The sequence below is a fragment of the Copadichromis virginalis genome, linkage group LG14, assembly GCF_057382275.1.
Source record: "Copadichromis virginalis isolate Kocher_CV1m ecotype Utaka linkage group LG14, C_Virginalis_male_GT1.1, whole genome shotgun sequence".
In the NCBI taxonomy this organism is placed as follows: Eukaryota; Metazoa; Chordata; class Actinopteri; order Cichliformes; family Cichlidae; genus Copadichromis; species Copadichromis virginalis.
The window spans coordinates 17,992,759-18,007,901 of NC_140631.1; the positions used below are offsets into that span (position 1 = coordinate 17,992,759).

General features: G+C 41.6%; 1 protein-coding gene across 4 annotated transcripts in view; it reads left to right on the forward strand.

Moving 5' to 3' along the window:
* LOC146693782 (cell adhesion molecule DSCAM-like) overlaps positions 1–15,143 on the forward strand; it is an 86,817-nt gene that overhangs the window by 26,172 nt on the left and 45,502 nt on the right. For 2 of the 4 annotated variants that reach the window (XM_085429682.1, XM_085429681.1), the window contains exons 2-3: positions 1,278–1,595; positions 2,945–3,091. In XM_085429682.1, the coding sequence (XP_085285808.1) occupies positions 1,278–1,595; positions 2,945–3,091 (465 nt within the window). The remainder of the gene's footprint in view (positions 1–1,277; positions 1,596–2,944; positions 3,092–15,143) is intronic. The other 2 variants (XR_014914806.1, XM_085429680.1) reach the window with 1 other exon arrangement.

Genomic DNA, 15,143 nt, shown 5'->3' on the forward strand with positions numbered 1-15,143 from the left:
AGACGGTTCACTTTGTGTTTAATATTATTCTATTGCTGTTGTTGTTTTTTTTTATATCCTTCAACCCCTTATAATATAATATTATTTAAATTATTTTGTAAGAAAAAATACATTTATAAGAAAATACTGTAGTGGGGGAGCAATATACAGAACACTGTTTTATCTAAGCTTAATGTAGCAAATATATAGCTTTATAATCTCACAGAAAAATATACTGTCTGTTTGTATTTTGATAAATAGTTATCCTGCCCTGAACTACAGTCAAAACATTTAAATGAAATGTCTGTATAGTTTTTTTTAGTGTAGTGGTGTAGTGTACTTTATATAACATTGAAAATATAGGTCTCTGCCCAACTTTTCAATATATCTGCATATTCCTTTCTCAGGAGAAAGGCTCCAGCAGTGATCCTTACCTCCATAATAATTTTTGTGTGTTGAATTCCTAATCTTCAAATGAGTGTTTTGCATGTGTACATGTGCAGGTCAGTGGAGTGTCTCATTGCTAGTTCAGAGCTACTGGAGCAGAGAAAAGGATGGAAATGTCTGCAATTTGAAACCTTGTTAGGAATTTATGAAGTGCTAAAATGTTTTCTCCCCAGAGAGGGTCCAAGCCAGCTGCCAGTGCCACTGTAAGCCATTTACTGCAGAGCTTTGCCACCAGGCTGAGGCGACAAGGCATACACACACAAATGCTGTATTTTTGCCTGAAATACAAACAAACTGTCTTTTCACAGAACCTCAGATCGTAGACTTCTGCTGCCTTGGCTTCTTCACTCTGAAATCAAACAGCTGTAGATTTATATGCAGCTAATTGAGCCAACATTGACATTTATTACCCTCCTATCCTCTTGAGAATGCTCCTGCACTAACTACATTTAATGCCATTCTCTTTACAGTGATGCCAGTTTAAACCGAAGCATGAACATAATCACGGCCGTGGACCTTATTTCATAATTGATGGGAGTTTATGTTAATTTAATGTTCCCAAAATCCCAGGGATGGGAATACACTGATGAATCTATAACTGCTGATCATGAGCAATGAATAAGCAACACTTGGAGTCAGAGATTTTTAACAAATACTGATTCAATCTTCTTCATCTTAACTAATTTAAATTGATACTTAAATATCAAGAGCTTAATATCAAGAGCTTATTTATCAACTTATGTTAAGGTGGTGCTTTCAGCAATAATTACTGCAAAATTTAAAAATGAAAGACTGATAAATAAAATCAAAACCACAGATTGTGATGTTCTCCTATTTTTTTTCTTTTCCAGTTTTCAGTGAAGACCTACATTCCAGCTTATACTTTGTCAATGCATCTCTGCAAGAGGTAGTATTTGCCAGCACCACAGGGACCTCTGTGCCCTGTCCTGCTGGGGGTGCGCCGCCTGCCTCGCTGCGATGGTATCTGGCTACCGGCGAGGAGATCTACGATGTCCCCGGCATCCGTCACGTTCACCCCAATGGAACCCTCCAGATCTTTAACTTCCTGCCATCCAGCTTTAGCAAGCTGATCCATGACAACACGTACTACTGCACTGCCGAGAACCCTTCTGGCAAGATTAGGAGTCAGGATGTCCACATCAAAGCCGGTGAGTCTCCAGATAAGGGTTTGAAGGACTTGTTGTTATTGTGATGATGGGGGAACTTGCATGAGTATAAATTTAACAGACTGAGTGTACAACACTTGTAGTACTGATAGTGTGTTATTTTTTTGTAGTTTAGTGGTTAAGTCCAGCAAAGGTCCAAAATCTTACAATAATGCTGCTTAAAGGCTTAGAGCAACTAATGATTGATCTGTAGGTATAGATCAGACAGTTGCCAGGCAGAACCCTTGATGGTCCAATCCCAAGTTGTTCTCAGGACATGCAAGGTCACTTCTCTCTTTGGGAAGAAACTTAAGGTAGCGCTTTAGATTAGGAGAAACTGGCCTGATAATGTTGGACTTCAATGCACAGCTTTTGGAACTAGTCTACTGGAGAAGGCTGGACTTTAGTGCAATCTGCTATTGCCCTCAGTGATTGGACAGGGCAGTGTCGGACAGAGGTGGGCATACTTGTATCATCGAAGCGTGCTTGAAAACTGGGGTTCTCCCTAGTGTCAAAAAAAGAGATCCTGACTGTAAAGCACAAAATAACAGCTCTGAGTTTCTGGTAGTTTCTTGGAGTCCCTGAGTAGGGTGATGGAAGTGGCCCAAGTTGGAGACACCATTGTCCTACTGGGGGACTTCAGTGCTCATCTGGGCAATGACAGTAAATCTGAATGATCTGAATCCAGGCACTGTTCTGGCATTGGAATATTTGTCCATAAATAACACCACGTTCACGCATAAGAATGTTAACCAGGACACCCTAGGGCATAGGTCAATGATCAGTTTTGTAACTGTATCAGTAGACTTTTGGCCAAATGTGTTGAACAATCAGGGGAAGAGAGGAGCTCAGCAATAACTAATGGTGAGTGGAGGATGCCAATTAGCCCAGCCATGCCTAAATGTATACTGAGGAGGTGCGTCCCACCTCTAGTAGAACTTCAGCAGCATTCTGACGGAGGCTGGGGGTCTGAATAGCCCATGTTATGCACCTCCGTTGATCTGTTCCTACATAGCTACAAGGAGTTGTGTAAGGTGGTTGATACCTGCTGTGGACTGTGTTCTCTGAAACACAGATAAGATTAGAAGTTCATGCTATAACATGCACCAGTTTTGTAGTTAAATTTTTTTAGGTGAAACTTGTGTCTCTACTTTAAGCTACACTTTCCACTACCCTGGAAAGTGTCCCTTTCTTTGCAATTTTATACCATAGATCTGAACTCTGATGCTTTCTTTGATGGCAGACCCAGTTTGCTTCACCCTAGATGTCTTTAAAAAAATGCATAATAATGTCATTATTTTGCCCTGTAAATGAGACGTGCCTTTTAATTCTGTTTTTTAATTGTTCAATAGTATCACGGGAACCCTACACAGTCAGAGTGGCTGACCAGAAGGCTATGAGAGGGAGTGTAGCCGTGTTCAAGTGCATTATTCCTGCTTCTGTGGAGGCCTACGTCACTGTCGTATCATGGGAGAAAGACACCGTGTCGCTCAGCTCAGGTAGGAGAAAAACTTCAAATATAGAGCTTTTAGCACTCAAAGCCTCCATGTTCACAACATGGTAATAACTGAACTTAATGTGTATATCTGAAGGTAAAAAGCAAACATTGATGCTAAAATGACCGACCACATTTGTAACTTTGTGCAAGGTATGTACTAAAAAAGACTTTTAGTGGCCATGCCGGTAATTTCTGAGAGTTGTGTCCTTTTTTCTTTTTTTTGCTGTTTATGCCCAGTTGCCTTCCACTTTGCTCTGTGCTCTTTGGACGCTGTGTTCTGTTTAGCTGTGAGTCATCTTCTTACCTGTTTACTGGCTGAGTCTGCCATTACTGGGGCTCTGCAGCTCTATACAGCTATGTCCTCTCACTAGCCAGAGGATGTTGATAACTGTCACATTGAATCACTGGGCTTCTCTTTCTTGTACACACTCCACCTCAGCCAACGCCATTTTGAGTCCAGCAAGGGGTAAAGTGGGACAGTTTACATAGCATTACATACCAATGACCTAGTTTACCCTCCTTATTTGAATCCAGTGGCACAGCGGGATAGCGCAACACACCAGAACGTTCTGTAGCTTGAATTTTTACTCAGGTTAAATGGGATGCTTATCTCTTTGATTGCTCCATGTACTGCCCGCTGGCTGATTTTGCTTCATACTGTGGCGTTCAGGGACCTGTAAGTGAGCACTTGATGTCATTTGACTGAAGGCAGAATCTGGGACGGTGTTTTGGTGGCATTTTAAATGTGTGTGCTCAAGCATGAAGATGTGTCTTCTGATCCATGCCAGCGACTTATTTACTCGAGGTTACTCGAGTTACTCGCTGCAAGCTGCTGGTTGAAGACATTGCCTAATGTCACGGAGAGCGAGCAAATACGCAGCATGCAGATATGATTAGGTTCCGCAAATGAAATGAATCATGTAGACAAGACCCAGAGATGATGTTTATCTTAAGTGTGACTGAAAAAACAAAAGCGTCCATGCAAATGAAATACTTTTACGTGTGTTCTCTAGATCAAAAACAAAAGTTTGTTGTCCTGAATTAGAAAATACATGAAGAACGCCTCTCCGTGTATAGACCAGGAGTAGTATTTGTGCCATTTCTGCAAATTAAAATGCAATGTCTGCCAATTATTTTTTCCAAATCAGCTCTGATACAGTCCACAGTGATGTCTGTGCTTTTTACTGCAGGCCAGACGGCCTATAGAATATGCAGTGAAGTTTTGATGGATTATATTGTACACTTGGTGTTCTTTTGAGTTCTTTCACGAGTGTTCAAAAGAACAACGATATCGGATTGTCTGTGTTTACTCCAATAAGTATTGCAGCAGGCGAGTGCTGTCAAAAGCATGAGCACACGGTCAAAATCACTGCTGCTCGGTGATAAATATTTGATGGTAGATTCTGATGCATGAGCGGATTCACCGCGCACTGTTATGGAGAGGGTATGTTTACTCTAGGAGGGTTAGGAGGTGTGTGTGTGTGTTGTGTGCTCGTGTTTGTGCGTGAGCAAAGAACAAGAGAGTGAGTGAGAGACACCATAAGGATACCAACCGGGCTTGACAATGGCAGGGGGATGCAGTCTGGCCCAGCCTAGTTTTCCGACTTTTTTTTTTTCCACAGCCCTTTCCTTTCTTTTATTCAGTTTTACATAAAAGACGATTTAGTCTCAGAGGACACAAAATAAAGCTATCCCACCGCCTCACTGAATTATTAATCTCAGGTTTTTGTTGGGAGCGGTAACATCAAGTGCACTTCTCTACCTTTGCACGGTGCATCAGAATTAGAAGAAAGACACATCTTTTATAAGATATTTCTCTGAATAGAGGCTGAAATAATCAAAATGGTTAAAACATTGTGGCAGATCATGGTGATAAAGACCTGCGGCTCTGAAACATCTAAGCTGATACCAACAATGTACTCGCTGCTTAAATGTTCAGGTGTGAGGTTTTGCCTTTTGAGATCTCTAAGTCGCAGAGAGGAAACTGGCTCAAATCGCAGCTGCTGACATCTGTGGAATATCCAGTGATTCACATTAGGGTCAAAAATAGATGCATAATTACAGACTAGAGCTTGTCTTAATTAATCAGCTGTGATTGAAAAGTTAATTACAATATGAATTACCTTTCAGAACGAGGACTGCTTAGTAGTCATTTGAAGCGGCCTGTTTTCAATGTGAATGAGCATGATGCAAGCTCACCGGGTCCTAATGTTGCCACTAACATACCATTAACCCGTCATGAATTTTAAAATGGATCTCGCAGCACGAGCTTTCAAATGGCCGGCTCCGATCGCCTCCTCGCCGCTTTTGATAAACAATTGACAGAGCTAATACAGAGATGAAAGGGGTAAAAAAATATGAAAGGAAGGAAGGTAGAGTAGGGAGGGGAGGAGTTGAGCTGTGTCCTACTGTGGTCCTGCCAGGATTTTATATGATGGACCTTTATTTGAATGCACGTGTGCGCTCCTGTTGTCTTACTACCTGTGTGCACACATTTATGTAAATGCAGAGCTTTTCTTTTTTTTTTTTACACACCCCAGTGTGTTTGCATGTCAAGTGCCCGTGCTTTTTGAAAAGGGTTAGTGTGTGTCTCTGTGTTTTCTATCTACCTGCCTTTTGTCTCCTATCATTCATGATATGAGGCAGCTTAATCAGCTGGGCGGCCTTGGTTTCAGACAAGAGCTTCTGCAAAACCAGTGCTTAAACGCCGAATGAGCTGCAGAGAACATGTTGTCTCAGAGACCTTGTGCTCGTCTCTAGGATGTTCATAGTTACCTATGTTGTGCAATTTGAGCACAAATTCGCCCTGTGCTTGCATCGTCAGTCGTGAGCTGAAATCTGTCAAGTCGTAGATTAGTTCCTCTTGTGCCTACTGTGTACAGACCAACTTCTTATTGACTGTTCTTGCGCACTATAGATGAAGAGGGAACATTAGCCCAAAGTTATCATGCTGTTGGTAAGAAAGGATGCACACAAGATAGCTCTCAGGGTTTAACTTTTGTTTTGCAAGTAGAGGCATCAAACTTTGAAACTGAAAGAGCGGAATTTTCGGCGTAGTGCCTAGATGTGAGTGTTTAGATTATGTAATTGGATCCTTTCTTTAGGTTAATAAATTATAATTTGACTTGTATTTCTCAATAATGTCAGATTGCTGCCTATCTTGGTCTAGGATGTTGTCCCAAAAAGCATCAGAATCTTTCTTTTTAAAGATTGTGCCAAATCAAGTTTAATCTATAGCACATTAAAAAAACAGCTGTTGGTGAAAGTGCTATGCATCTAAAATAAAAATAACATGAAAATACAGGACAAAATGACAAAATGAGTTTAAGAAGGGAAATGTTTGATCAAGCACTTGGCAACAGTGGGAAGAAAAACTCTCTTTTAACAGGATGAAACTTCTGGAAGAACTAGGCTCAGCTGTCACTGACCACTGACAACACTTATCAACCATCTCATCATTTGTAATAGTTAGCCTCATATCGTTGTCTTTTAAATTGCTGGGGATTTGTAGCTTTGGTTTCTAACTATTAAAATCAAAATGAATGATATGATTCATTTGACAAGACCTATCAGGCCCAGTGCTGTAATGTACTTAGGCTAAGAGAAACTAAACCTGTACACCTATCACAAACTAATCCGGGAGGAAACCTGACACAGCCTATGATAATGACGTGTAAGCCAGACCGATGACCTGCAGAAACTCCCTGGGGGACAGCTGGTAAAGAGGGGAAAGGTGAGGAGGGGTCAGGTAGGATGGGGAGAGGACAGGAAAAGAAGAAGGAGGCCATATCTCCCTGTCACAAGGAGATACGGCCTCCTTCAGGGAAAGAAAATGCATGCCTCTCGTCTTTTCGGGCAGGAGATTAGGTTAGAGATGAAAGACAGGAAGCTTTATTTTGCAATACAGTAAGACACAGGCTTAGAGTGCGAAGGAAGGAAGAGACTCCACAGGTCCTGCCTACTTCCAGGGTGTGCTGCCATCTTGGCTGTCCACCCTCTAAATTCCACACAACATTGCATAACTTTTCTTCTCCGATGTTTGAATAAAATTTGGACAGTGCATACATTCTATAAGAGTACAGCACTTGTCTGTCGTCTAGATTTGGCCAAATCTTTATATAAATATATTTTTACTATTCAGTAATATTTTTTTAACCAAAAACATGTCCTCATACTTCATTTATTAACAAATATCACATTTTTTGTTTGTTTTGATTTTGTTCGCAAATTATATTGTGATAAACTAAATATTTCTAATATTTATTAACTGTTTATTAATTGCAAAATAGAACTACAAACATATCCTGTATCACTGGATCATACCGCGCACGTTTTAAAGAGAGAGAGTTTTTTTGGTTTGTATACACTATATATAATATATTGTAATATAGTGTTTATCCATAATGATAAAATCAGATGTTGACATTTTTTATGTTTATGTTTGACTGAGGAAAATACTTCTCTTCTCTTCCATCCTCCTCCGCCGGCCTTGACTGTCGGACTTTTTTCTTTTCCTCTCATTTCGTTGCATAACCTGCTTGGCACAGTGCCCCAGTCAATTTCCTCCTGCATGGAAAATGCTATTTTTTTTATTTGCTTTATGCAAATAACTCCATCCAATACTCAGAGCATCGGCGAAGGGGACAAAAAAAAAAATCTGGCTACATTTTTCAGTCACATGCGTGTTGGCTTCTTGCATTCTGCTCACTCGTCTCTCTTCCTTGTGAGTGCTTATAGGGGCTAATTAAACAGTTTGCTTCCTAATAGAATCACAGCCTTAACCAGCCAGCGGCCCAGTCGCGGGAATGTAAAGGATGTCTTCAAAGGGGCTACTGTAGGTGTTTGGTTTACGTGATCACTGTTGCAGGATTTTTATCATGCCAGTGATGTGCCACCGTCTCCATTTTTCACTGAGATTGACAGTGAGGGCACTGAGAAGGCAGGCAGAGATGGGGCTGTAAATTCAACACGCCCAAAGTCAGGCCAACCTTGAAAGGAGGGCACAGTGCTAGGAATGAGCTTGCGAGGGAATAAGATGCAATGAAATGTCGAGAAGGAGAGGACAGATTAGAAGAAAGGAAGTGAGGGGAGAGTTGAGGAAACAAAAGAGTGAGAAGGAAGGGCTAGAGAGACGTGTGGGTGAGGCTTTTTCTTTGGTAAACAAGAGACTGCATCACATTCGCCACATGATCTCGTCCCTCTGTCTTCCTCTTTAAAGCTTTCTTCACTCGTTCTCACTTTCAGTCTCTTTCAAATTTCTGTTTCTTCCTCCCCACACGAGCAGGGTTTGCTGATCTTGTTGTTGGGGGGCTTGAAAATGGGTCAAGCACAAGAGTGCGATGACTGGAATTCAGAGAAAGCTCAAGATATTATTATGAGCATGTGCGCATATCAGCACATATATGTGCCTGTGTGTATGTGTGTGTTTGCACCAAACTCCACCCATTCTGCAGTGAAACCCTATGAAAACAACACCGCCTATCATTTTGCTCCCCCCCTCCTCCCACACAGATCAGCAGTTAGTGAAATGCTGACCCTTGTCTTTCACTGCACCCCTTTTCCCAGTCCACACACACACACACACACACACACACACACGCACACACACACACACACACACACACACACACACGCGCGCTTGTTTTCATATCTTAGTGAAGACATCTAATTGACATAATGCTTTCCCTAGCCGCTTACCCTAACCATTAAAAATGGTTATGGTTCTCAGCCTAAACCTAATGATAACCTAATTGTAACCCTGACACTAAAACCACATTTTGAGCCTTAAAAATGCCTTTAAACTTGTGGGGACGGGCATTTGTCCCCATAAGTGACTGTTGGTCCCCACAAGTATAGTGCCAAGCCAATTTTCTGTCCTCAACAAGGACGTCTAAACATGTACACACACACACACACACACACACACACACACACACACACACACACACACACACACACACACACACACTGACTCTAAAGGAGATGGGGTGCTTTTTGTGATGTTGTCACATAAGGAGTGTTTTGGGTTGGTGGGCTAAGGCCACTCTCTCGTAATAAAAAAAGCAAAAAGCAAAATCAATAGTTGTGCGCATTAATCACTCTGCTGCCACAGAGAATTATGGGAACGCGAGCTGAAGGATGCATTTTGTGCATTTGCGACTTATGAGTGCTGCGTGAAGGGGAGTTTGGGGAATTGGAACAGGACGAGACAAGACCCTTTTAGCAAGAAGTGAGGTTAGCGCGGAGATGTTTTCTTGTGTACACGCATTGTGCGCGCAGTCATCTCACTGTTGCCTTGTCTTAGCTCGCTGTTGGGTGGCATTCACACCGTGTTATTTTGAAAGCTTTGATGTTTGAGGCTTTAAAATAGCTGGGATCACATTTTCATCTTGAAGGTTCTTTAATAAGCAGCGGTTTTTGGATGGTTCAGGAACATTTTTACGCTTTGTACATTATTATTTGGATTCAGATCTTCCTTCAGCACAGAGGAGAGATAAAGAAAACCTCGCTCCCCTCTGACTTTCTCTTTGAGCTTCCACTGTTTGAAGTCTCCATCTTAGTTGTGGTGAGGGCTTGAGGACGTGATACATATTTGATAAGGATCGATAGAAGGGTTACTGAGACTGAGATGGAGGGAAATCAATCTTGGACTGGGCTTCCCAAAAGCATCTTAAACCTAAGGTGATCTTTGAAGAATCCAGCTCTGGAGCTGATGCACAGACTCGTACATTCTCACAGAAACACAATGCAATTTTTAAAAAAGTTCCTTTCATGTCCTCTCTTTTCCTTTTTCTTTTTTTTTTAGTTCATCTGTTGAACAACTGTTTCACTGATGTTCATGTTTTATATTAAACCGTCTACTGACATAATCGCTATGCACATAAAACAATAAAGCAATCTGTTTAGTGATGGGGGACTGAACAGCAGGCAGCGTTCTGGCACAGTGGCTGTGATTCCCAGCTGATACTCCATACGGATAGACAAAATCAACAACTGTTGAGGCGGGCATTCTTCCATCAGTGTTTACTAATAAACAGTAGCAATATGGCAGCCATTAGGCTGTTTAGGCTGAGAATGATTAGGGTGGTGATGGCTAGGCGCAATGGGAGACTGAACATGCTCTCATCTTTAATAGGCAATTTGGCTATGGGGGATGCCGCTTTGTTTTTGACTTGGCCTGAAGACAGAAGCTTAGATAAGCGCTGATTTGGAAGAGTGTGCTGCGAGTGCAGTGATCTCATTTTAGGAAATTTGTGTTACTGAGGCCAGTGCGATCTGCTGAAAGAAAGTGTAGACTATCGAGATGACATGCAATTTGAAGTTACTGTTGATCTTATACGCATTGTCTTATTACCTTAACAAATAAGACAGAAATAGAAAGATGTAAATAATTTAGCTTTTTTTCCAGAGAAAAGTTAGAAATTTAAGTTTTGTGGTTGAAAGAAGCTCATCTAGAGGAAAAGGTCCATCCTGCCTGAGCTTTTGGATTACTGTAGAGCAACGCTCTGCTGAAAATGGACTGGATCCGGGCCAGAACTAGCCTGGCGTCGGGCCAAAACACAGATTAGTAATAAGCATGGTGTGAGCTAATTACAGCCGGAACAAGCAATTAATTTCTGTTTATAAACTCTCCTGTATGTGGGCTGCTGAATGAAATGGCTGCGTAGGTGCAAGCACCCTGTGCTCATGCATGTGTCTGCATGTGTCATGCATGACAGGTGGTGGGGTTCACGGAGGAATGTGTCCATATGTTCCCAGCTCAAGCACTGGGATAAATTGAGACAAACTGGTGTGCTCAGTCACATCCCATAATGCAGCAGTGTCTGATCCCATCTTAAGTGACTGATTAGAGTAAAAAAGGCACTTAATAACTCAAATTACTCTGCTGACCTAATAGGGATTTTTCACTCCATTTTTTTCTCTCTCTCTCATCTTCCATCCAATCAAGGATTAATACTTGCTCTTATTCTTCTCCCAGGGTGGTAAATCTGTAAAAATACAGTAAATCACATTGAGCCTCTTTAAACTTTCACACAGTGCCTGGGAGCCCGTGGGCCCCATGCTGGGCATCTGTAACACTGATTAGACATGATCATGGTTTCAGAACACCTGCAGTGGACACCAATCAGAGAGTCAGAGAGAGGGATCTAATTTTACAACCAAACACTGTGTGGATGTATAAGTTCGTCTTAACATCCAGCTATAGCTTGTGAAAACACTACTGCATCTTCCTGAGTTATGGAGCTTTGGGAGCTCTCCGTGTTATCTCAGCTCAGGTTTAGTTGCTACAAATGTTACCGGACAGCCTCTGTAAAATGCTTGGGACTTGAAAGACACGTGCTCTGACCAGGCAGGATTGCCATTGAGTTGCATTATGGAAAATAAGAATCAGTGTCTGGGAGGCAGAATTTCCCTCTCGGGTCGATCAAATTTGACTAGACTTTGTTTCTTTTTCTTTTCTTTGCTGTGTCTCCTCAAGCGTTGACCTGTTCACGTTCATCTGGGCTAGCGTTAGGGTGCATTTTTGCCACGCGCTAAACAAACATAGTTTTAGAAACTATTACATGTTGTTGCATGCATTTTAGCCCCAGACTTTTTCTGTTATAGGATTCCCATTTTCCCCAATACAGGTGAAGATGTGAAACTAATCCTACCCCAAACCCTTAATACAGTGACCTGGTGAAGCCTGCTAATATCATCAGAATATTATAAAAGCGCAAACTTTAAACTCTTTTGCCAAATAATAAAAGAAAATGAACCCGATTGAGCTGATTGGTGGCTTGAACATTAATCAGTGTTTGGGACTAGTGCAACAAATATACTATCGTAATTTTTATCACTGTTAGTCGCTGTACTGTTCTTTTTTTAATGTTCTTTTTGGTGCCAAGCAGCTATAACTGGTCACTTTTCTTCTGATACAGCTTTGTTTTAGCCATTCCCCGAACACCTGAGATGTCCAATTACTGCACAGTTTTAGCGCATCGTGCAAGTTTGAGTTGACTTCACCGGTGACAAATGGACAAATCGCTCTCCAGATTGAATCCATCACAAGTAAATGACCAGCTGACTTCACAGCAAGGTGACCCTCCATCTTTTCCTTGATGTATGAGGCATCAAGCATCATTATTTTTCTTCAAGGCTCGTTTTCTTTCCTCTTGCCTCTTCTTTGGCATGAGCCTTGAGAACAACACTTAGACACACACAGACAATCACACACTCGGTATACTCGTGGCCCGTCTTTGACCTCACCTTGTCATTGTGCAGCCAGTGACTAAGATCCAAACACCCAAACTCCCGGTGGACTGCTGCTAAGTGGCTGTGGTGAAAACAGCGGGTCTGCTATGTCCTCACTGTGTGCTAGCTGTGTGTCTGTGTGCAATTAAAAGCAGACAAAAACATTTATAATTAAGCTTCCTGTGATATTACCGCACTGAATTAATGATTTCGAGATATGTGGGGGACTTCTTGTACAAGAGGTTCTTAAACCTGAGAGGATGCGTCGTACTGAAGCATTAATGGCGCTGTGCGTGTATGTGGCCAGTCAAACTGTCATTTGCAGCAGTGACGTCACGAGGTGACAACCACGGGCAGAGTGGCCTTTTGACAGACGCAGCCTGTAATCTGCACATCAGCGTAGGAGTTGAGCCAGCCTATCACAGCCGAGCGCCCATCGCCGCACACGCTTATCACCTGCGTACAGCTGCTGTTGCCCCTTTGAGGGAGCGAGTGAAGAGGATGGAGAGAAAGGAAAGAAAGCACAAGAATGAGCGCCTGAGACAGAGGCTGATTTGTGTTGTGTCGCAGCACATTCTCGCCTGCATCTTTCTTTCATACAGTTTCTAAGGTGTGCGTTTGAAGAAGCATTTTTCTGGATCCTATAATCCACATTTTTTCCCTCCCATTTAAGGGTCGAATGGAAGGAAAGTCTTTGTGTTTGTTCTGATTAGTGCTGCATCAGCCCAGCAATAGTTAAAAATGTGATTCAGAGTGGAAGCATGCTTTGTAGCCCTTGCGAAATGAGAAAGGAAAGAGAGAGAGGAGAGATAAGCTCAATCTGAATTGATTTTCGTGTTACTTTCTGCTGTACTTGAGTTTCCATAGCAACGTGGTCAGGTTCCCTCGGCCTCCTAGGGCAAGTGTAATTGTTGTCTATTTCTTCCAGCAAACTTTCCTTTCCTTTCCTTTCCTTTGTCTTTTGTCTCTGAAAAATGGAAACATACTGTAGATAAAATGGTTCTTGGGTTTCTTTTTTGCAGCTGGCTGAGACAGAATATTTGTATTAATAGTAGCACAGTACCGCCATCCAGCCAAAAAAATTCCATGTTCTCTGAAAGGGAGCTTTGGAAATTGCTTAACAATGTAACATTTAAGTTTATCCAACTACTCTGACTGAAATCTCATATATATTGAGAGGCAGTAGCTATGTTTCCCCATATAAGGCCAGTGCATAAATTATTATAATGCCCCTAAGACCAAAGTCCCAAACACCGGTCTATTCAAATATTGTTTTTATCCATCCAACTGTCTAAAACTCAAAGATGTGCACTTTACTTTAAGGTTTAATTTAAGAAGCAATAAAGAATCTGCACAACCGAGAAAGTCTAAGTGTCAAGATCGTTTGCAGTCGCTTGTCATGCGTTTTGATAAATGATGCATCGGTTATCAAAACAGATGAATTTCTCTTAATTCACGGTTAATGAATTTCAGCTTTAAATGGGTTCAAAAGGTAAGTGTTTTATTATTTCCTTTGCTTTATGATTTATTGCTGTATCTATAAGGCTTGTCAGTGATTTACAGCTCTTTGCTCCTGTTGTCCCCTGACTGATTACCATAATATAAGAGCTTTATTTTCAAAAGAAGCTCAGATATAATCAGTGAAAATGGCCGTGACTGAACCTTTGCAGAGTTTAGATTAAAAGAACAAAATGTGTTCACGCACAAATTTTGAAGACGGAGACAGACAAAGGAAGCGAGGAGGAAAAGGAAAAAAAAAAGAGTAGCATAATCCTAAACTGAGTTTGCTGCACATCATCTGATAGATGCATCTTTAAAAAATAAATTAGATATCAGAGCTCTCTGTGAGAGTCCAGTGATACACTGCTGTGCACATAACGAGGCCTTCACAGCTGTTTGGAGTCTAATGGCTCAAAGAGGCCTTGCCTCCTCAGCAAGAAGATATGGAATGCATCTCGGGGCATTTGATTGCTGCTGATCGAGAAACATTTACATTATGGCTTTTAGGACATTATCGAAGAAAAATGGTCCAAAAGCTGATGGAGCTGAGGTCAGCACTCTGACTGTATTTACAGTATATTAGAAAGTGCCTGAGGGAGGCACAAAAAGTCTGGATGTCTCCGCAAAACATGCTCACCGATATCTAGGTTAAAAAAGGTGTATATGCTAATTAATACACATTTCCCCCAGGGACGGTGGGGAGGCCATGCAGACAATCAGAAATTGCCGTCATAGGCTAGAGTTGAGCCGAGAGCTTTATGGGGAAATAAACCTTCCAAATATTTGCATACAGCAAATAGCTGGAGCCTCGTGTCGTATGTTTCCAACAGCGCTGCTGCTACGAGGCATCAGTCATGAGCTGGGGCTCAGTCTGAGAAGCTAAGTGGACAATCAGTGTTTATCCAGTGGCATATGTTAATTGGCTTGTTAGGCAGAGGCAGCGCCTTGTCTAATCATGTGCTTTAATGCAAATCCAGTTCGTGCAAAGTTCAGCCTTCTATTGTTTTAGCAGCCATATTCCATTAAATCCAAAGGTGTGCACGCCTGTGGTTTTCTTAAACCAATAAATTTTGAATATTCTACTCAAGAAAAAAAATTAAAATAAAAGAAGGAAGGTGTTGTCAAAGCCATAATCTGTGAGCCACGTATACAGTGCAGTCTGGTCTTTTTCTGGGTAACACCCTCATGAACACATTGTGGCCAAGCTAAAACACCTCGTCTCCCTTTTTCTCTCTTTGCTCCGTATCCTTGTTTCCTTCTGTCTCGGTCAACAGTGTGCACTGCAATAAAGAAAAAACACATCACTCAACAGCTTTCAA